The 21864-nt window shown below is 28.0% G+C and overlaps 2 protein-coding genes across 3 annotated transcripts; both read right to left on the bottom strand.

The window, feature by feature from the left end:
- Positions 1–8573: 8573 nt before the first annotated feature.
- Positions 8574–13803, bottom strand: LOC130970700 (protein ANTHESIS POMOTING FACTOR 1). 2 transcript variants are annotated; one of them, XM_057896861.1, is made up of 12 exons: positions 13334–13803; positions 11630–11869; positions 11427–11521; positions 11201–11301; positions 10800–10900; positions 10662–10728; positions 10477–10576; positions 10260–10373; positions 10005–10142; positions 9810–9894; positions 9420–9469; positions 8574–8930 (listed from the first exon to the last, which is right to left on the bottom strand). In XM_057896861.1, the coding sequence occupies exons 2-12, from the start codon at positions 11634–11636 to the stop codon at positions 8781–8783; spliced, it is 1008 nt and encodes a 335-aa protein (XP_057752844.1). In that variant the 5' UTR covers positions 11637–11869; positions 13334–13803; the 3' UTR covers positions 8574–8780. The 2 variants fall into 2 exon arrangements, with proteins under 2 accessions (XP_057752844.1, XP_057752845.1); XM_057896862.1 differs by having other exon boundaries at positions 13387–13803.
- Positions 13804–19100: 5297 nt separating this feature from the next.
- On the bottom strand, positions 19101–21388 carry LOC130967607 (myosin-16-like). The gene is made up of 9 exons (XM_057892541.1): positions 21221–21388; positions 20876–20944; positions 20688–20784; positions 20478–20596; positions 20190–20329; positions 19963–20097; positions 19734–19835; positions 19557–19614; positions 19101–19470 (listed from the first exon to the last, which is right to left on the bottom strand). Exons 1-9 carry the CDS (start codon positions 21386–21388, stop codon positions 19426–19428), a joined length of 933 nt encoding a protein of 310 aa, XP_057748524.1. The 3' UTR covers positions 19101–19425.
- Positions 21389–21864: the final 476 nt, after the last annotated feature.

The following is a 21864-nucleotide window of genomic DNA, read 5'->3' as shown; positions in this document are numbered from 1 at the left end:
GGTGCAGTGATTTTTGGGGTATATATAATGGTGAATGTTATGGTACCTAAAATGTGGTGTCTATTTATTAAAAAGAGTTAAAAATTAATATTTAATTTAAAAGATATAAAAATAAATAATTTTTAAAAATTTAAAATTTATTACAAAAAAAAGTTAGACAAAATTTAGACACCAAATCATAAACACCATAGAATTAGCCATATATAATTCATCCCATAATAATTTATGCATTGTGTTATGAGCAATTGTACATTATATTATTATTCTCGGTGGGTTGCACTTATATTTATAAAAATTTATACATAAAAAATATATAATTTATATTTATATTTTTTAAAATTATATATATTAATAAAAATATTTATTAAAAATAATTTAATATTTATGCAAATAAAGAAAATATAATTACTATCTACTGCAGACTCCAAATATTTCTTTTGCATTATTTGTGGGTACCTCACTTGTCAGTTGTCACTACTCCCTACTGCATCAGCCATATCCAAGAGTCATGGACCCCACAGGTAATTTATGAGTTTAATTTCAGTCAAAGTCAACCTTTCTTAAATTATTACTTTATTTTAAATTTAAATTCTAAAAATTAAATTATGAATTGTAAATTTTAAATTTTTATAAAAATAAAAATAAAAATAAAAATAAGTTTACAATAAAAAATTTAGCTAATTAAAATTAGTTCTATAATACTGTTTTCTTAAAAATAAGAAATTATTTAATATATTAATTTTTTAATGAAAATCTAAAACTAAATTTTAAAAAAAAATGTAATATTCAATTAATTACATTGATTTTTTTTATTGACTAATTAATTAAATAATATGATTAGTGAGATTTAGTTCAACAATTAAAATAAATTAATAATTAAAAATGAATTATTCAAATTATTTTTAAAAGGTTTATTAGTATTTAATAAATAAAGAAAAAATATAAAAAAGATTTTTGGATATGAATTTAAGGTAACTATTTGGACAATTTTTTGAAAATTTTATTTAAATTAAAAAATTAATATTTATTAATTTATTTAAGACTTAAACAAATTATAAATAAAAAAAAGTTACGCATCAAAAATTTTTTTAACTAATTTAATTAACTAAGTTGAAAAATACATCTCAGATTTATGCACCACTTTTATTTTAGCTGATACGAAAATGTAAATAACTGAATTTTACGTACATACTATAATCCTTTTTTTTTTATCTTTCTTCTTTTACATCATTTTTTCTTTTATCTTTTTTTTTTTTTGCATAATCAACATCATCACCATCTTTTTCTTTTTATTCGTATTCTTTTTTATTTTATTTTTTTTCTTGTTATTTCTCTCTTAAAAAAAAGAAAAATATGTCCAACAGAAAAAAAGAAAAGAAGTCAAATAACTTTTTGTTAAAAACTGTTGTATGAAATTTTTTTGTAAAATTTCAGTTAAGAAATTTTTATATTACGATTATGAAATTCCGGTATCAGAATTAAAGAATTTATATATCATAACTAAAAAATTTTGATGCTATTTTTGCTATTTTATATTTTTTTCAAACAACTTCTTCTCTTCTTTCTCCTCCTTTTATTTTTGTTTGATACTCTCATAATATAATGTTTTTTTTGTTTTATTCTTTAAAAAAAATAAAACAAAAAAAATTAAATAAAAAATAAAAAAATTATGTAATTTTTTATTTCTTTATTTGGTTTATCTATTGATGATAAATGCAAAATTTTTTTAAAAAAATACATAACTTTATAAATAAAAGCACATAAAATATACAAAAAAAAAGAATAATAAAAAATTCTTATGTTACAATTTACTGTTAAAAAATTTCAATACTATTTTTTATGTGAAAAAGAAATATAATTTATGTATACATATGTAGATAATTTTTGTTACATTTAGATTAAATTAGTTGGATTTAATTATAAAAAATATTTAAATATATAACAAATTTATTATAAATTTATGTATCATTAGTCATTTTCACATTTCGAGGCAGCAAAAACGAGTTAATGAAAATTATGTATTTGCGGTCACAATTAACAAAAAAAAAAAAAAGCAAATTTCTTTTTCTCAGTTTCCACTCCATATCCGTAGGAAAATGGGAATAATATATCTGAGCCATTTTTTGCTAGTAATGACTAATGAGTGCCAGAATGAGAACGAAAGTTTGAGACATCTTTGCAGGCAATAGGACCAAAAAAAAAAATATATATCATACCACCTCTATTTCATTTTCTTGCCTTTAAAATTATAACATAATGTATAATTTCGTAATTTTTATTGATGAAGTGGTAAATAATAAATAATTTTTTTGGGCAATGAGGGTTTCGGAAACAGCAGTTCTTTATATAGGATTAGTTGAGAATATGATTCCTTGATTTCTCATTCAAAAAGTATTATCATTGTGTGTGGTAGTGGGGAATCCAATGTATATTTCATTTTAAAATCACTCAAAAATAAAATATTTTCCTTTTATTTTTCTTTAAATAACACAGATTTTAGTTGAATATTACAAAAAAAAATATATGTACATAATTACATATATAGCACATAAATTTTATTTGAATAACAATTTTTTTCCAAATAACGCAGTTTCTTTGTTTGTGAAATTATTGATATAATTTTTTGTGGAAATTTAATTGGAAATTATTTGTATACTTAACATTGTTCATTATTTTTATATTTTTTATTTTATTACCTAAAAAGGTATTCTAATAATTTGAAAATATTATCAGATTAATAGCATAATTTTTACAGGTTGAGTAGACTTGGCCAAACATCATTAATCAAAATTTACCAAAACTGACCTCCAAATTAAATTATAATTGTGCTGTTCATCATTTGGTATATTATACCAATATATCATGAATCACGATGTTCTAGTATGACAAAGAACTTTAGAAACAAGATTTGAATATCGATAGATACACAGGAACATCAATTACTCCCATAGCAGATGTGGGGTTACTTTAGGTTGAGACTTAGACAATTATGATGCTCAGATACTAAAATAGATATGGAGCACGATATAATAGTATAAAATATGAGATACATAAATTTAAAATTTTTATAAAATATAAAAATATAATATATATATATATATATATATATAATATAAAAATTTTTTAGATGAATTATAATTATATTTTATTATTTTTTAATTATATAAAATATTTAAAAAAATTTTGTTTTAATAATTAATAATAGATATTATTTTTAAATTTATCTTAAAAATATATATTAAAAATAAAATTAAATATACTGATACATAATAATATTTAAATATATTTAAAATTTTTTTATTTTTTATTAAGACATAATTAAACACATGAAACACATATATTAAACAAATATCGATAAAATAACTAAAATATGTCCGCGACAAATAAAAAAATGCCCATAATTCATAGCTCGACAGCATTGACTGATGGGCCCATCCATTTTTATTGTTTCAAATAAAAGTTCAACGATTTATAAATTTACCTTTGGTCGTTAGAAGATAATTACCGACGCATTATTGAATAATTAATTATATTCCGTGAACACTTAAAAATTAATTATAAAATTAATTATTAATATAATATATATTAAAATATAAATATATATTAAAAATAAATTAAATAATATATATACATATATTTATATATATAATAGTTAAATTTTTGTATTCACATCATATTTTTGTTAAATAATTTTTTAAAAAATATTATATAATTAATAAATATTATTATTTTTAGTCAGTATTTAATCAATAATAATTTATACTTAAATTTATAAAAATTTATAAATATAAAATACATAATTAATATTTTTATTTATTAAAAATTATACATATAAATTAATATAATTTGTATTTATATTTATCAAAATTTATATATATAAATAATAAAATTTATTTGTTAAAAATAATTTAATATTTATACTAATCAAATATGATCAAAATTACTAAAAAATATTGATAACCTTTTATAATTTTATTTACATACTACATATCTAGTAATTTTCTAATTACTATATACTCAATATAAAATACCAACTAACCAAGATAATTATTTATATTCTTACTTTTTTGAAAAAGAGTAAAAATTTACTTATTATTATGCATTTTTTATATAAACTTTTATTTTTCATACGTTATATATTTAACGATTGAGTGACAAGTGACGTACGATTGGCATTTTCCCTAATATTATACTGATTTTTCAGCCTTGCGTAACCCGTGCATGCAGATGATTCTTGTATTGGGCCTTGCTATTCTACCTTCCTTCCTCAATCAACAAACTATAAATCTCTTTTATATTTTCGGTGGTTTATTTTTAAGTGAATGCTATAATGTCTTTGAGATTGTACCTAACTTACTAAAAAAAATAAATAGATAATATTTAATAAATTTTAATATTTTATTTTTTATTTTAAATATTTTATTTTTTATTTTTAAAAATAAATTAGATAATTTAAGCATCATAATAAAATACACCATAAAACTCACCTATTTCTATAATACTTATGTTATGATGTGTATAATATTCAAAGTCACCTTTTCTGATTATTCTAAATATGATCACATATTCACATTTTCTTTTTTTTTTCCTTTCTTTTTCTTCCTTTTTTTCCCCTCCACATTAATAATTTCCCCGTTTCCCCTTTAAAGTCTATTATTTAATTGAAGATAAAGTGAATCGTCAAAATATGAAAAAAGAGGAATGTAATATGTTAGTAGAATTTATTATTTTTTATTATCTGTTATACATTAATATTTAAATATGTGAACTAAAAATATATTATTAAATTATCAAACTAAAAAAATTGGATTGTTAGCTAATGAACAAAAATAATAAATTCGATTGCCCTTGAGTATTTTTCATGAAAAATTACTATCATAATGACAATTTTTAAAAGCTTCATGAGATATAGTTTTTTCAAGGTTTTGAATTTCTTTCAAAATATTTGTTTTCCAGTTTTGGTCTAATAAAATTTAAAAAAATTTGGTTTTACTTTATGCCATTAGTTTTTTCTCTCTAGTAAATACATGCTTTTTGGTTTTAATCCCTATAAAATTTTTCTTTTAACTTTAGTCCAATAAAAATTAAGAACTCTTAGTTTTAATCTCTACCGTCAGTTTTAACTATATATTTAAATATTATTAAATTATATAGCCATTATAAATACTATAATCATGACCATTATAAAAATTAGAGAAAATATTAGGAATTAATATTAATTGTGTACAATGAATTAAAAAATATAATTAAAAATTAGATCATTAATTAATTATTTAATTTTAAATTTTAAAATTTTAAAAATTAGGATTAACATTTAAACTAATTCACACTATATATAGTTATTTTTAATTTTACTGTAACCTCCAATACACGTCTAAAATTTACCGTTATCTTCTCCGGTTTTCACCTTGCGTCACTGAATTTGCCGGCCATACTGACGCCGCTGCATCCTCCCATCCACACCGTCCTCACCTCCACCGGTCAGCTCGATGCGTCTCGCCCTCCGACGCCTAACGTTGCTGCCGTTGATTTCGTGCCTCTCTTCCGAACCGGTTTCGCTTTCTCCCATTCCTTCAAGCCTCTTCTCACCGATGATACCACCATACTTTTCTTTTTCGAATCCAAACATAGTTTCTTTCATGATTTGAGCTATATGCTTCACAACAATGTCGCTTTTGTCATGTCTAGTCCTTCAAAACTATGTTTCACTATAATAGTTATTTCTTCTGTTTATTCATCTTCTTCTTCTATTTTAATAGTCAATTTAGGATGGTCATTTTAGTAGGTATGCAGATGGTTACTTTAATTTTTATATAGATGATTATTTTGATTAAATTGGGTTTAGTTATATATAATTAAAATATGTTAGATGTTCAATTCATTAGGTATGCAGATGACGATTTTTATCCTTAAGCGGATGATTATTTTTACTAAGGGTGAGTAACGTGTGGCAAGCCAAGTATCAACGGTGAAATGGAATGATTATTGATGAATGTGGGATGGCCGCCGATTGAAAAAGAAGAGAGTATTGGAGTGAAATGCTTTAGTAAATTAAGATTTCACATGGTTAATTTTTTGAAATAACTAATTGAATTTTTTAAAAATTTAAAATTTGAAATTGGTGAATTTGAAATTTGATGTGAAATAACTGAATGAGAGTTTTTGAATTTATTATTTATCTCTATTAAACTAAATAACTAACCCATTGTACACATTATCAAGATTCTTTATTAGCTCCTTAGCGGAATTCTAAAAATTAACATATATTTTTCAAAATGACATATTTAACATATAAAATCAATTTTGTTTTTTTAATAAATTTATTAACGTTTTAAATATTTGTAAATATAAATAATAATTTATTTTACTTAAATAGACTTAAGTAAGCATTTTACTTTCAGTTATATGTGATTTTCACCTTTATATCTTGTTTTTTTTTTCAATAAATTTATTTTGCTCTGTATATAGTGAGACCCAGGAATGGGCTCATTTAATTATTGTCAGACAGTAGGTCTACTCCCTCATCAGCATTCTTGAAAATTCATGTTATCTTTTTTTTTTTTGCCACGATATTTTTAATTGGATAGATAAAAAATTAATTTGTTACGAGATCTGTCATTTGAGTTTTATTTAAAAATAAAATTTTATTTTATATTTTTTAATAAAATAAAAATATTATCTCTTAAAAACACTTTTATATAAAATGTCATTTTTCTGTGATTAATTTTTTTATATATAAAAAATATTAGTGTTTTTGTTAAAAATAGGATTATTTAGTGTAATTACAAGTGAATGGATTTTGCAGGTAGAGAGTCAACATGCAGGACGTGTATTGTATTGTAACACGTAAAATTCGTGTTGGATATGTATCATCATCTTTACAATATGCAGAGTGCGTGTTGGATAAGTGTTAACATCCTGACAACACGTAAAGTACATATTGAACATTTTTTTTATACGTTCACAATTCTATAATATGTTTCAGATATCAATATTCAAACAAAACACTATCTTCGTCTCTATATTAAAAAAAAAAATTCTGTTTTCTGCTTCTATATAAAATAGAGGGCATGGCTGCTACTTGCTTGTTGCTTCACCATCAAGTACGTAGATGGTTGAGTCAGTGGCATGTTATCAAGACTCAAGTGGGCAGTGGCCAAGTGGGGGTATAAGTGCGTCAGATTAGAGCAGGTTTTCTTTTATTTTAAAAAAAAATGCATCTGGCAATGAGAATATATATAATTCTGAATGAGGTGCACCTCGTGCAAATTATTAGACGCACGAGACATGTTGGACACAAGATAAAAATGTTTAACGAGCATTGTATCTAAAATGGTCCCTGCAATCTAGCCAACAAGGCAACAACTGTTAACCCTTTTCCCCTTCTATTCGTCAACTACTCAACTAAATTAGGCTCGGTTTGGATAACTAATTTCATTAAGTTCTTTTTGATAAAATAACTTAAACAATAAATGACTCTGTCAAAAGTAACTTATAAATAAGTTATTTTGTGTTTAGATTTTTAACTCTAAAAATATTTATTTTATAGAAATATGATAAAAAAATAAAAGTATTATAAAAAAAATCATTTTTTTTACTTCTCTATAAACTCCTAAATAGCTTCTTAAAAAGTTATAATTTAATTTTAAAAATTGTACCAAACATTAATACTATTATTTTGCATAAGTCAAAAGTTAAAAAAAAGTTTTTCATAAGTCAAAAGTTAAAAAAAAGTTACTTCTAAAATTTTTCAAACGGACCCTCAATCCTTATCGGCTTATCCACTAGTGATATCCTTGACAATGATTGTAACAATTCCGACAATAAAATTATGAATTTTGCTAAATTATATTTTAAGAGTATATGTTAAATATATCATAAAAAAATATTTTCTAAAAATTGTTGTAATTTTTTTATGTTTTCAATGTATTGAATATAAAAATATCAAAAAATTTCTATTATTATATTTTTAAAATATGTTATTAGAACATAAAGCATAAAAAAATTCTTATTATTATATTTTAAAATGTATTATTAAAAGACAAATTAGTTAAATCCTAAAATTATTATGTTGATTTCCAAACAAAAAGTTAAGAAATTTAAATTACCAATGTATGTTATTCTTCAAGAAACAATTGACCGGTGTTTTCTAAAGCAGTACACACCGTTTACACTTTACAGATTTGCTTTTGAAAGCAAGCTATTCACTGCTATATTGCTGTACATATAGAAAGCAAGACTACTTATCTTTCTTAACTTTAAAAGGTTCAAAGATTTTAACATTAATGTGGTCTTAACACACTCAATTTTAACTTAAATTTCTTGATTAGTCATAATATTCATGCTTTCTATTATTACGACTTATAAAAAACCTTTTTTTATGTTCTTATATTTCGTACATCGTAATAATGCTGACATAATTTAATGATAGAAACAAAATTCGACCTTAACAAGTGCTCAAATGAAATCTTGAGTAGTGAGAGAACAAGCTTGACTATACCTGATAATTTTCATCTAGTGATGATGAAAAAAGAGAAACAAGTTACAACTGAAGAACCAAAGGACATAATAACTTCATTTTGATTCATTGAGATTTTTATATAATGATATACTTCTATATACACGGTCACACAGGCAAAGTTTGTCACTAAGGGTGTGTTTGGTGAACCAGTCAAAATAAGAAAAACTCACCCTTATTTGTTACCCCCCATCATAGTCTAGTATCTTTCAGTCAGTTGTGGGCCTGTGGGGGCAAACAGAACCTCCATCATGTATGGCTTTTACTTTCTTCCAACATAAGATCCCAACTTAGACAAATCTGGGACCCAAAATGATAGCTCAGAAGATCCGGTTGCGAACATGAGACTTCCCGGTGCCCATTTTATCACCGGTGGTCCAGTATCAGCAGTTGCACTCCTCCAGCTACCAACCTATACAAGCAGGGTATAACTATAAACGTTGAAGTTCGGTTGGAATTACATATAGCATTGGAGAGATTTACATTTAACTGTCATTCAATAAGATTTTGATGCCAAACACTATTTTAGGTGTGAGTTTGTATATAAGTGATTGATTTGACTGCAAATATTACATTTCAGTTTATGTATGAAAAAAAAATTATTTAAATTAAATTTTATATGTGATTTCAATATTTGGTGTTTTCTGGGAAATAAATCAAAGGAGAAAAAGATGACAGAAATCATTTATTAGTTAATTAATTTAAGAGAGCTATCTTCCACTTAAATATTTGTTGGGGATATCATAGCACATTCCACAAGGTTGTTAGCAAAAAAGGAAAGGAAAGAGAAAACTGAAAGAACATGCTTTATCATGTAAAGTTGAACATATATGACGCAATTAAGCATATGATTTTAGATTAACTATCTGTACACTGGCTAAATCCTGTAGCTAATCTTTACCTCTTTACCACTTCGAACACTCCATGCATAAATGCTGCCATCCCCAGAACCTGTAAAGGTCCAGTAGAATGTAAATTTAGTATAATAACCATCATTTAGCATAAGCAGTAAGCAGAGAATAACTGGATCCCATACCAAGCTGAGAGGATTGAAAAAGTTAGTTGAAAATAAATGGCTGGATGCAAGACATTTTAAAGTTACATTGCTTCTAAATTTTCTAGTCTCTTCAAAACACAATTTAAAGCAAGAAAAAAACAAGAAGTAAATAAAACTTCAGCATTCCTTCAATCTGATTAAGGTTAGCAGAGCTTAAACCACTTTGTGCTAGCAATAATGCACGAACAAGTGAATCATGAACTGACAATTTTCCATTGATGCAAAAGTGCTTACCGGATATTACAAACATTCCCTCTGGACTGAAAGAAGCTTCTAACGTGGAGTTGCACGAGACAGGTGTGACATTATATGTTGATAACTATATACATATGACAGAAGAACAGTCACACAGAAATCCTATCAAAGCATATATAAATAAAAACTTAAAGTAGAAGTGAACTGAGTTTAAGTAACAAAGATACTACTAACAAGTGTGCCACGAAATGAATCAAGAACATGAATATGCCCATCTGCAGTTGTTAAAAGCATGAGTCTCCCATCGTTACTAAATTTCACTGTATTTGCATCAGAAATATCTCCCCCAACAGAAAAGATCTCAAAGGGACCCTGTAGAGTGAATTTTACCATATGAGATAATTAGAGTATATCATAATTAATACTCCAAATTATAAAACCAATGTAAGAACCAAGTTTTATACGTATTCTTGTGCAAAATTTGCTTACCTTTTCATACTTGCGAGCATCAAACATTCTTATGTATCCTCCAAAGGCAATTGCAAAAACAAGCCCTTGATCATCATATGAAATAGCAGGCCTTCCTTGTACACGTAAAAGTCCCTATTTTGTTTATAAAGTAAGTAAGAATCCCCTAAAAGAGTTACATGTATTAGATACAAGAAGATATACAGGATATAAACAAGCAGAGATGCAAATGCCATACCTGGCATTTCTCGGCCCTTTGATCCCATAGTAAAACAGTTCGATCAAGAGATCCAGAAATAAAGCACTCCTTCCGGGAGCACAAGCTAAGTGAGACAACCCTGGAAAAAGAACAAGTATGCATTTTGTTATATGGAAAAATGGATAGTACATGAGCACTATATCATATAGTTCGAAATAGCAAACCTGTCATGATGACCTTTGAAATATCTCAAATACTTGTTATCATGCAACGATAGAAGCCGCAGAGATTCTGGTTCAACTAATCATATTAGTAATGGGTGCACGAAAATCAGTGGAAATTGACACAGGTATGGAACATACCATCCCACCCATTTCTAGATGAGTATATGACAGTGGTCGGATGAGACGTGAAACAAACCAAGTCAACCCCATACTTCTTGCTGTTAATTGTCTTCAAACATCTGGTAACAATTATGACATCTTAAAAACAGGAAGGATGTGGATGATACATCAAAATATGTAAATAAACTAAAAATAAATAACTAAATAACTTGACATGTTTAATAACTAATTGTGCATATTTACACAACAATCTACCCAACCATTTAGTTGCAAAGGATGTTAAATTTTCTAGTTGCGAAAACTAAATAACATTAAGAATGTTAAGAGTTCCAATCTAGCACTAGAAACTTGAACAAATTATTATATGGAGAAAAGATTAACCTAAAACAGTGGAGGCTAAAATGGAAAGAGAAGCATACGTTCCGGCAGTGACATCATAGAGACGAATGGATTCATCATTGCTAGCAGTGACTAGATAGCTGGTTGCCCTGTGAAAATCCATGGAACTAATTTTACAATTCTGCATAGATACACATAAGTAGGTAAGCAATGAAAGCATAATAAGAGAGTTACGAAGACAAAGAACTGAATTTGAAGGTTGCAGCCCTAATTTTATAACAAGAAAAGAAAGGAAGGGTAACATACATAGTCTTTGAAGGCCATTCCAACTTCCATGCTCTGAAGAATTTCCTCACTGAGCTCCAAAGACACCTTCTCTTCTCTGTTTTCCTGCTGTATCCCTGCGAATGTAAAACATTTTCAACAGTGAAGAGACGAGCAAGCAAAGTAGAAACAAAAGCCGTTACATTTGAAACCTATGAATTAAAACCACAGCATGTTCGACATACCGCCCATTTTTTTGGAGAGAAGAAACTTTGGGTTTCTGAGAAGGATTGGAAGGAACCTTTATCCAACCACAACAACTGGTGATGTCTTGGATTTGCCGGGAAAACGCAAACAAAATCACCGGACTCGGAGGCGGAGCTCGACGGATTCCAATATCGGCTTCTTCAAGCCCTAGTATTGTATCCTCAAAACTCGATGAGTTGAACCGGACAGGTCATCGAACCGTTCTAGTCACTGGTTCACTGGTCCAACCGGTGGTTCAACCAAAAAAACCGTTTTAGAATAAAATAATAAATAAATTATAAATAAACATCCTAAAATATAATTATAGTCTAATATAAATCTTAAAATATCTTCGAAATTTAAAACACTACATAAAATATCATCAACCTAATCCATATGATCTTATCAAAATACAAACTCAAAAATTAAATAGTAAAAAAACATATCTAAATATTAAATCCCAACATCATGATTTATCAATCATCAAAATCTGCAAGAACTTGTTGCAAATTTGCTTTGGTGGATTAGGATTAGGATTAGCAGCATCATTCGAAATTTGATAAAAGTTTTATTAATCTCTATTTGATTAATACTATTATCCATAACTGAAATTAATAAAAGTTTTATTAATTAAAACAAAATTAAAGACCAACCACAGCACAATGAAAAATAAAAAAAATTATCAACATGACCATATCTAAATTCTGCCACCAACATTCAGCAACAAACAAAGGCAGCAAAACCAGCATAATTAGGAGCTAGCAACTACAAATCAAAGCAAAACCAGCAACTACAAAACAAAGAAGTATCCATAACCAGATATGAAATTAAAGACTAACCACAGCACATTGAAAAATCAAAAAATTATCAACATGACCATATCTAAATTCTGCCACCAACATTCAGCAACAACCAAAGAAATAAAAACAGCAGGACATTCAGCAGCAAAAACACCATTACCAACCGCATTCAGCATTCAGCATTCAGCAACAAAAATTATCATTCAACAACAAACAGGGCATTCAACAACAAAAATTAGCATTCAAACAACAAAGTGTCATCAATCAAATCCATATGATCTTGTCAAAATACAATTTCAAAAGTTAAATAGTAAAAAGAAATATATAAATAGTAAAAACTAACATGAAGATTTATCAATCATCAAAATCCATAAATTAGAATCAGCAACAAAACGGCTAGAAATCCAATAATCATCCATAAGACCATAGAACAGAATCAGTAACAAATCCATTACTCAATTTTAGAAACAAATCCATTAATCAATTTCAGAATCAGTAACAAATCAGTAACAAAAGCACATATTAGAACAGAATCAGTAACATATCAGAAATCAATCACTAACTTCAGAGTTCAAATTCACAAATCCCTAATTTCAGAAATTGCACATTTGAGTAATTTGAAATTTCAAGAGTTCAGACCACTAACCTTTGACTGAGAGAAATTATAAAAGCTAGAAATTATAAAACCAATCAGAAATATGGTTAAAGCATTTCATCAAACATGTTGAGTGCGGTAAAATTAAAACGAAATAAGAGAATCCAAAGCTTAATTTCAATGTGATAGAGAAGAGAACAAAACTATTGTAACTTTAATTAGTCTATGAAAAAATCCAAACCACTACCAAATCAAATAATTACTTATTGTAGTAGAAATCAGAAGTTGCAGAGTTTGAAGAAGAGTACTGGTGTTGTCTGTTGTGTGAGTGTATTGTCTGGTGGCAGGTTTAGGAACTCACGGCGGGGACAACAGAGAGCAGTTCGACGGCTGAGTGGAGCACGCGTGTTGGTCGCAGAGTTTGAAGCAGAGCAAGGTGGCTTCCAGACGAACGCGAACTAGAACGGTGAACAACGAGTGAACGCGAAAGGTGAACGCCGAGCGAACGCGAACGAAGACGCGAACGAAGACGCGAACGTGAACGGCAACCAAACGGCGACGGAAGCGAGGCTGAGCAGACAAACACGACGGACGCCGAGCTCGAGGAAGCAACCGTGATCGGTGACAGCGAACAGGGTTGAAGACTTGGCGCACGAGGGAAGCTAGATGACGGATGGCGAACTTTGAGTGCGACGGACGGCGGCAGTATGCCCCCTCCTTGTGGCGGTGGTGTAGGCTTACAGTGCTAGGGTTTTGTGGTTGGGTTTGTGTGATTTCTCTGACCGAAAGAAAGAAAGGTAGAACGGGAGAAAGAAACAAAGGAGCTTCCTTTCTGTGTAAACCGGCCGGGTTCCGGTTCGGTCTGACCGACTGGTTCTCGTCCGGTTCAACGGTTTTTTCTCGGTTTTTTTATTGTTGGTTTTATACGTCTGACCAAATCATTAATACTGTCGGTTCGCAGTTAAACCGATCTGACCAATCAGTCCGGTCCGGTTTTCAGACATTACTTCTTCTACAAGCCCTGGTATTGTATTCCAATAAGGCAATAACGGCTTCTTCATGACCAAAAAAAAGACCAAAAAAAAAAGAAAGTATAAGGAGCCAATGGAATATTTGTACAATATGTCTAATGGAGAGTTAGGGAGTATTAGAGATATAACCATTAGTGTTACCTTTTTCCATCAGCGTAAGTTTTTGGGATCAGTGGTATCATGATATGGTATCAAATATCTAAATTCGAAAGGTCAAAAGTTTGATCCTTGGTGAACTCCAAAATCAGCTTAAATTTTTTGAATGTTTATTATCCCTATGATGGTTATTCTGGATATATTATAGGTAATGTTCATTTTATAACTCATATAGCCTATTGTACAAGTATTTTATTATATTCCTAGCATGACTCAAAAATAGCAGGAGGACTCAAAAAAATGTTCATTTTATAACTTATATAACCTATTGTATAAATATTCCATTATAACCCTAGCAGAACTAAAAAAAGTCTGTATTCTATCTGAGATTTTTTTTAATAGATATTATTTATAGTTTAATTATAAGAGATAGATATGCATAAATAAATAAAAAATTTACATTCTGATAAAATAAATTACATATAATTATATGGTAATATTATAGAATAAGTGACTTTTTTTCTTTTCTTTAAAAGTTAGTGGTAGTTAGGGGTGCACATGAGTTGGGTGAAGTCGAGTTTGATGTGATCCAGACCCGACCCTAAATATACATCGAATCTATTTATTAGACTCGAACTCGATCTTAGACCCAATAAAACCAACACACTTTTGGGCCATAATTATATCGGGTGAAAACCGGGCCGTTAACATTACATTACGTTAATACCTTCTTGTAAGCTAGCATGTAAAAATATCCAAATTTCTAAGACTCTAACCATTATTTGACATGGTAAAATTCACTTAGAAAAATATAACAAGAACCAACCCTTCTTCAAAATTAAAGTATAACCACAATCAATATTAATATTGTCTAATAACACTAAATATTTAAATCAATACAAATAACATAATATTATGCATTAATCTAAAATCTTATGCATTCTAAACATAAAACATTAACTTATAGTCTTATAATGACTAATAACACAAAATATTAAGGTTTACAATATTTAAATTCCATATAAGAATAACCATTATCCATCACTAATAACACAAAATATTAATTGTGTATGATGATCAGGCCACCGGGCCGACTTCGGATGACCCGAGTTATGGTTCGGACCCGACCCGAAATAATGACCGGGTCTATTTGTGAGACCCTTACCCGACCCTAAACTTGGTGAAATCACACCAAATTAGCTCCTAAAATGTTTGGAGCCGGACCGGATCTTCGGGTCGGGCGGGCCATATGCACCCCAGTGGTAGTTATCTATTTTAATAGATTTTTATGTGAAATTATTAATTGAGAATTATTAGATGATTTAATATATTTGATTAAGTATTTAAAGACTTTTAATTATCAATTTTACATAAAAAAATAATTGCGTATAAATTTTTATTTTCATTTAATTTATAAAAATAAAAAGAATACAATTATCTACTCCAATCTTAAAAAGATTTTGTTTATCTTAAATTTTTAGATCTTAACTGTTTTTTTATCTATTCTTTTTCTAAGTTAATATTTTCTTAATACATAAAGTTAGGCATTCAAGCGCTTTTTAAAACAAGTTTTCAACTTTTTTTTTGTTGCTGTTATTTTTTCTTCCTTTTCTTCTTCTTCCTCCTTTGTTATCGTCTTTATCGTCTTCTACTTCTTCTTCTTTTTTTGCGTGCTTTTTTTTAATGTTGTTATCATTATCGGTGCTGCCATCACGGTGGTCTTCTTTTTCGTTGTTGTCACCATTGTCTTTTTATTGTCGTTATTTAATTTTTCTTCTTTTTTTTTTCTTTCTAATCCTCCTTTGTTATCATCATCCGTGTCGTCTTCATCTTCTTTTTTTCCTACATTTGTTCACAAAATTAGAGTACAGAATTTTTAATGCACAACACATAAATTTTTGTATAAGTACAAAAAAAAGTTTTAAAGAACTATATACCGAAAACATTGACGCCTAACTAACAAAAATTCGAACAATACAAAAATTTTTGTGCACATCATATAAATTTTTAAAAGATCACATACTCAAAATATTGATATCCAACCAACAAAATATACCTATTACATAAATTTTGATTGACAGCACATACATTTTTTAAGGATCACATATCTAAAATATTGACTCACTCAACTAACAAAATATATTCGTAACAAAAATTTGTATACTATGTATAAATATTTATGTATTATATACAAAAATTTATATATTATATCAATAAATTTTTGTTATGTACAAAATTTTTGTACTATATAAATAAATTTTCATACTATTCAACAAAATTTTTTGTACTACAAAAACACAAAAAAATAATAATAATAACGTATGTACACATTTTTTTCGTTAAATTTATACCAACTTAATTAAATTTAATTACGACAACACTTTACACTTGTAAATATAACATCATTTTCTATTTCCCTGATTGAGATATTTTGAGAGACTCCCACTTCTTTGATTGTGTCTTCTTTTTCAAACAATTCTTTTCTTAGCAATAAAACTATCATTATTTATGAAAAAAAATCATAAATTTTTCTATTTTAAATCTTTCAAAAAAATTTTATTGAATTATATTAATTAATATTAACTAATTAAATATTAATTTTTTATATTTTTTATAAATAAGTAAATAAATAAATAAAAATACCCATATCAACCAATCCTTCCGTTGGGCAATTAGTTTTAGAGAATGGTGTATATGCAATTCTATATTAAAAGGTTGGGTTATTAGTGTCCCATTATTAATGCTAATTTAAATTTAGATTCCTTTTTTTATCTCATAACACTAATCTATGTATCTATGCTGTACACAAAAAATATTATTCAATGTATGTTTTTATATATTTTAATATTTTTTAACTTTATTTTTTATTAATTTATTTAATTTATATAAAAATGATTAAGAATCCTAACTCATTCTTTTAAGTATTCTCCTAATTTATAAAAAATAAAGTTTTATATTTTTATCTTTTTAATATTTTAAAAAATAACATATATATTTAAATTTTATTTATTTAAATATTAAAAAATAAATTAAACCTCCTAATCATTACTCCTATTTTATTATTTTATATTATATTTTTATATAAATATTTTTTAATAATTACTAAAAATACAAATTTATGTTACATATTCATATATGATAAATAAAAATTAACATGTTAAAATACATTGGTATAATTATAAATAAAATAACTAAAATAAGAGTAGTGTAAATTAAATAAGAAACCTATATTATTCTTCCCTTAAATGAATAAATATAAGAAATTAATTCAAAACCATCAAATTTTTCTCCTAACTTACTTATTATTCAAAATCTCAATTCTTGGAATTCAATTTTCATTATATTCCGATTAGATTTTCTAACTAATTATATATATACTACAACTAATTTTTTTTAAATGCAATATAAATAGTAAGAATTCAATTCAAATATCCACATTAAATCATCCCAAATTATTAATTTTTTTACCAATATTATCTAATAAAATATTTTAAATAATTTCCTCCAAAATTTGAAGTTGCATAAATACAAAAGATAATTTTGATCACACAAACATATATAAATTTTCTCTGTTAAAGTTTACAAATTTATAAACCATTTTTTTATAATTAATTTTAGAAAAAATTGCTACTCAATCAATATTAATTCAGACAACACCTCCATCTATATATATATTACATAATTCAATTTTAACAACGTAAAAATTTAATTTTGAATAATACTGTTAATTTTTTTAATTATTTTATATATTTACTTTTCACCAATCTTCTCAACTAACATCAAATTCTAAAATAATTACTAATTAATCTCATTTATATTAATTTTTTTATTTATATTTTTTTCCACGATTTTAAATTTGTTATTCTTCTTTACTCAAATTTTCGTAACACTGTTAGAATGATGGGAGAAATCCTAATTATAGTGCTCTGCTAGGGTTTAAATGGGAGAAATCCTAATTTACGAAAAAAAATACAAATGTTCATCTGAAGTTATCTGAATTCTGAAAGAGTCACTGAGATCCTAATAGCAGCATCGGCTGCTCACAATCAAGACAGAGGAAGAAAGAGTTCGGAGGAAGAGGAGGAAGTTGTTGCATTTGGCGAGGAGAAAATTCGAGTAGGGGTAGAGAGATGCTCAAGGAGCTTAGTGGGTAGGTTGCTGGCTGATCGGGCTTTTTTAGGAGGGACGATGGAGACAGCAATGCAGGCTATTTGGAGGCAACCAGAGGAATTTAGCATGGTGAATCATGGAGGAAACATCTTCCAGTTTTTCTTCTCTGATGAAAAGGAGCTTATACGAATCGAACAAGGAGGGCCATGGCTTTTCAAAAATTTTACCCTAAATATAAAGAGGTGGAGGGGAGAGGAGACACTTAATGATGCAGAATTCTCTCAAGTTCACTACAAGGGACACGCCGAATAGCGGCGGTTCTTTTAGCGATTTGCAGAACAAAATTCCAGCGGTTTCACAAGCGTTGCCTATTAGGGGTGGAGATTTGATTTTGCGGCGGTTTTGAAAAACCGCTGTCACAACCGCAGCAAATCAGATAATTAATTTTGCGGCGGTTGCAAAACCGCCGCTATTCTGTCAGCGGTTTTTTAAAAAAATTGCGGCGGTTTAAAACCGCCACAAATCTATGTAGAATTTTTTTAAAAAAATGAGACAGTTTTGAACTGTCTCAATTTTATACCTGAGCTTATAAAAAAACTGAATAACGGGAGGAATTAATTATGTACTCTATTTGCATTTGTAACAGCATATTGGTCCACCTGTAAGTGAATCTATATACACTTTATTTGCATTTGTAAACAAAAAACAAGAATAAAGTGCATTTATGTGTAGTACACAAGAGTTACATGAATTCACAAGAGAGAAAGAGAGAGTGAAGAAACTTTTTCATAGCAAGCTTCATCAAAAAGAGCAATGATTCTACCTGGTTTCTGCATCAAAAGGATTGCTTTAGATAATGAGGACATAACATTTTGAATGCAAATTCAGAGGAGACATCTTGAAAATTCTTTGTAATAATTGTAAAGATGTATATATATTGTAAACAAATTAGTATCTAAGTTGCATTTTTGAATATTACAAAGTAAATCAAATACAAACTACATAAGCAGTTTGCAATATATATATACATATATATATGTACTCTATCAGATTGAAATCTAGCTATAAATATTACAAAATGAAGCATAGCCATAAAGTATGTATAAACCTTTTCAATTAGATCAAGTACATCTTGATTATCCACAAATTCTAAGTAGCTCCAATCAATCCCTTCTTTTGTATTTCTCTTGTTCCATCTTAAACACATGCTGCAGGACATTATCCATGTTGGAATGCATGTTATGAGAAAAAGTGATAGTTGAAGTTGTCAAATATCTAAAAACTAACCTCATACCTGGTTGAAATGTTGCTGCAGCTTTTCATTTGTGAAATTAATACAAAACTGCTCAAAACTGTAAAGAGGGAATTAGATATCAACTCAGATTTATGCTACTCTCAAGAGGAACAATGATATGTGTGTGTGTGTACGCACACACGCATGTGTTTGAGTGAATAATATGATTATGTTCACCTGTTATTCTTAAAGCTTTCAAAGCCATATATGTCAAGAACACCAATGAGACATTTTGACTCTGTGTCTTGCTCAATTGAGACATTGATTTTTTGGACTAACCTGCACATAACAATAGAACAGATAAAAAATTATTCAGATTCAAATAACATAAGTGCAATAAACATAGGATAGGACACATTTTTCATATTTTAAATTCATAATTTTACACTTGACATTAACATAGTACCAGTAAAATAAATAAGAATATAGTGTTTTGGCTAAACCATCCCTGCTAACCGTTGCACCAAGAGGATCAAGACTTCTTTTAATAACTTCCTCTGGGGTAATCATCACACGCTTACAAAGTGCATCTTCCAAAGCACTAGGATCGCAAATAAGAAATAATTTAAAAGATATGTAACATTAACAAAAAGAAAGCTATTGCAAATCATAACAACAAAAATTTGGTCACACATGAGAAGTTCTGCAGTTATTTGGAGATGCAACTTGGACTCTTCATTTTCTAGAACTGATGAATCAGTTTTTTCCTCTGATTTTGCAAAGTTAATGTTTCCAAGATGAAGAATAGCAGCTATAACTCTAAAGATTGCTTCCTGAGAGGAAGGAGAAAAGTATTCATTACCATTTTACTTGAAAGATTTGCTACCATGGGCAGATAACAGAAATATTAGCATAACTAAAAAAGTCCAATGGCATGAAATAAACTACAGAAAGTTTTAGAACTAATGAATCTTCAAACACCTTATGATTGGGAAGTCCAAGGGCAAGTATGGAAGAACATGCTGGTGACAACTCTGAAGGCTTTAAGACCACTGTGTTTCCAGCTGCTACTGCTCCTATTAGTGGCTCCAAGGATAAACCTGTCATTAATTAAATTGTAACTCCCTCTATTAATTTGCTATACAAATACTTGATCAACATAAGGAAAATAGTTCAAAAAGCATGACTCACCAAAGGAGAAATTCCAAGATGAAATAATGAGGACTAGGCCCAGAGGTTCAGGAATAATTTCTGCACTACTAAGCAGTGCTATTTGTGGCAATTTAGCCTATCAAAAAACAAATTTGAATCTATTAGGCTTGAATGCTTATCTTTGAAATTAAAAAAAATGGAATTAGGAAAATTGGCACTGATCTCACCTTTTTGCCTGATATCCAATATTTTAAGTTACTCAATGCAAAATTCAAGAACTTCATCAAAGTTCCTATCTGCTTAAAAGGGCCAATTCGTTAATTAGCAATTAGAACTGAAAAATAGTTTTTTTTAATGTTACTATTATTACTACTCAATGCATTAAAAGAAAGCTTAAATTAGGAAGGAACTATATTGATTAAAGATTAAACTAATAGAAAGGCAATAATAATAATGTCAAATATTTTCATTAAACTTAGAAGTGGTAAATAGTATATATGATGACACACTTTTTTGAACAAAAACAAACCATTTTCAAGTGTAATTATAAACAAATTAAATAAAGGCATAACCTCATCTCTAAAAGCTTCAACTTTATGCTTTCCTAAGTCGAGCATTAAGGCCTTCAAAATATCATCTTCTTTTTCAATGAGGAAACGACACAACCCTTTGAGTTGGGATTCTCTCCATGACACTTTCTTTGTCTCTCCACTCCCATAATACTCCTTCATATCATTCATAAAATATTGCATTAAGCATAATAATGAATAAACCAAGCATAATAAATCTTTTGATAAACTCATAACCACACCATCAATGGTACCCTTTAACATAAACTAATTTCAAATAAAATAGAACAATCAAACTAAAACTTCGAAAGAGAAAGAATCACGCAACTGCTTATTATAAATCCATAAAAATAAAAGGTTGAGCTCCTCCGCTTTTCACTGAGGAAAATTATCAAACAGTTTGTGTGCATATTCCATAAAAACAACAAAATGCACAAGATAACAAGTTTATGCTATATCTAAGATTCTGGGAACAGAAAACAGAGTCAAGGATATGGTACCGTGAGCAGGTGGGAACTGCGCGGAGGATGATGGCAGCTACAAACTGCGTAGAGGGATTCAAGAAGGGCACAATGAGGCTGTGGCGGATGATGAGCTTGCAGTGCAAGAGGGATTCAGAAAAGAGAGCCACGCTAATGCAAAGCAAT

The sequence above is a fragment of the Arachis stenosperma genome, chromosome 3, assembly GCF_014773155.1.
Source record: "Arachis stenosperma cultivar V10309 chromosome 3, arast.V10309.gnm1.PFL2, whole genome shotgun sequence".
NCBI classification, from domain to species: Eukaryota; Viridiplantae; Streptophyta; class Magnoliopsida; order Fabales; family Fabaceae; genus Arachis; species Arachis stenosperma.
The sequence above is the reverse complement of the archived record's forward strand: the minus strand, read 5'-3'. Positions and strand labels throughout refer to the sequence as shown.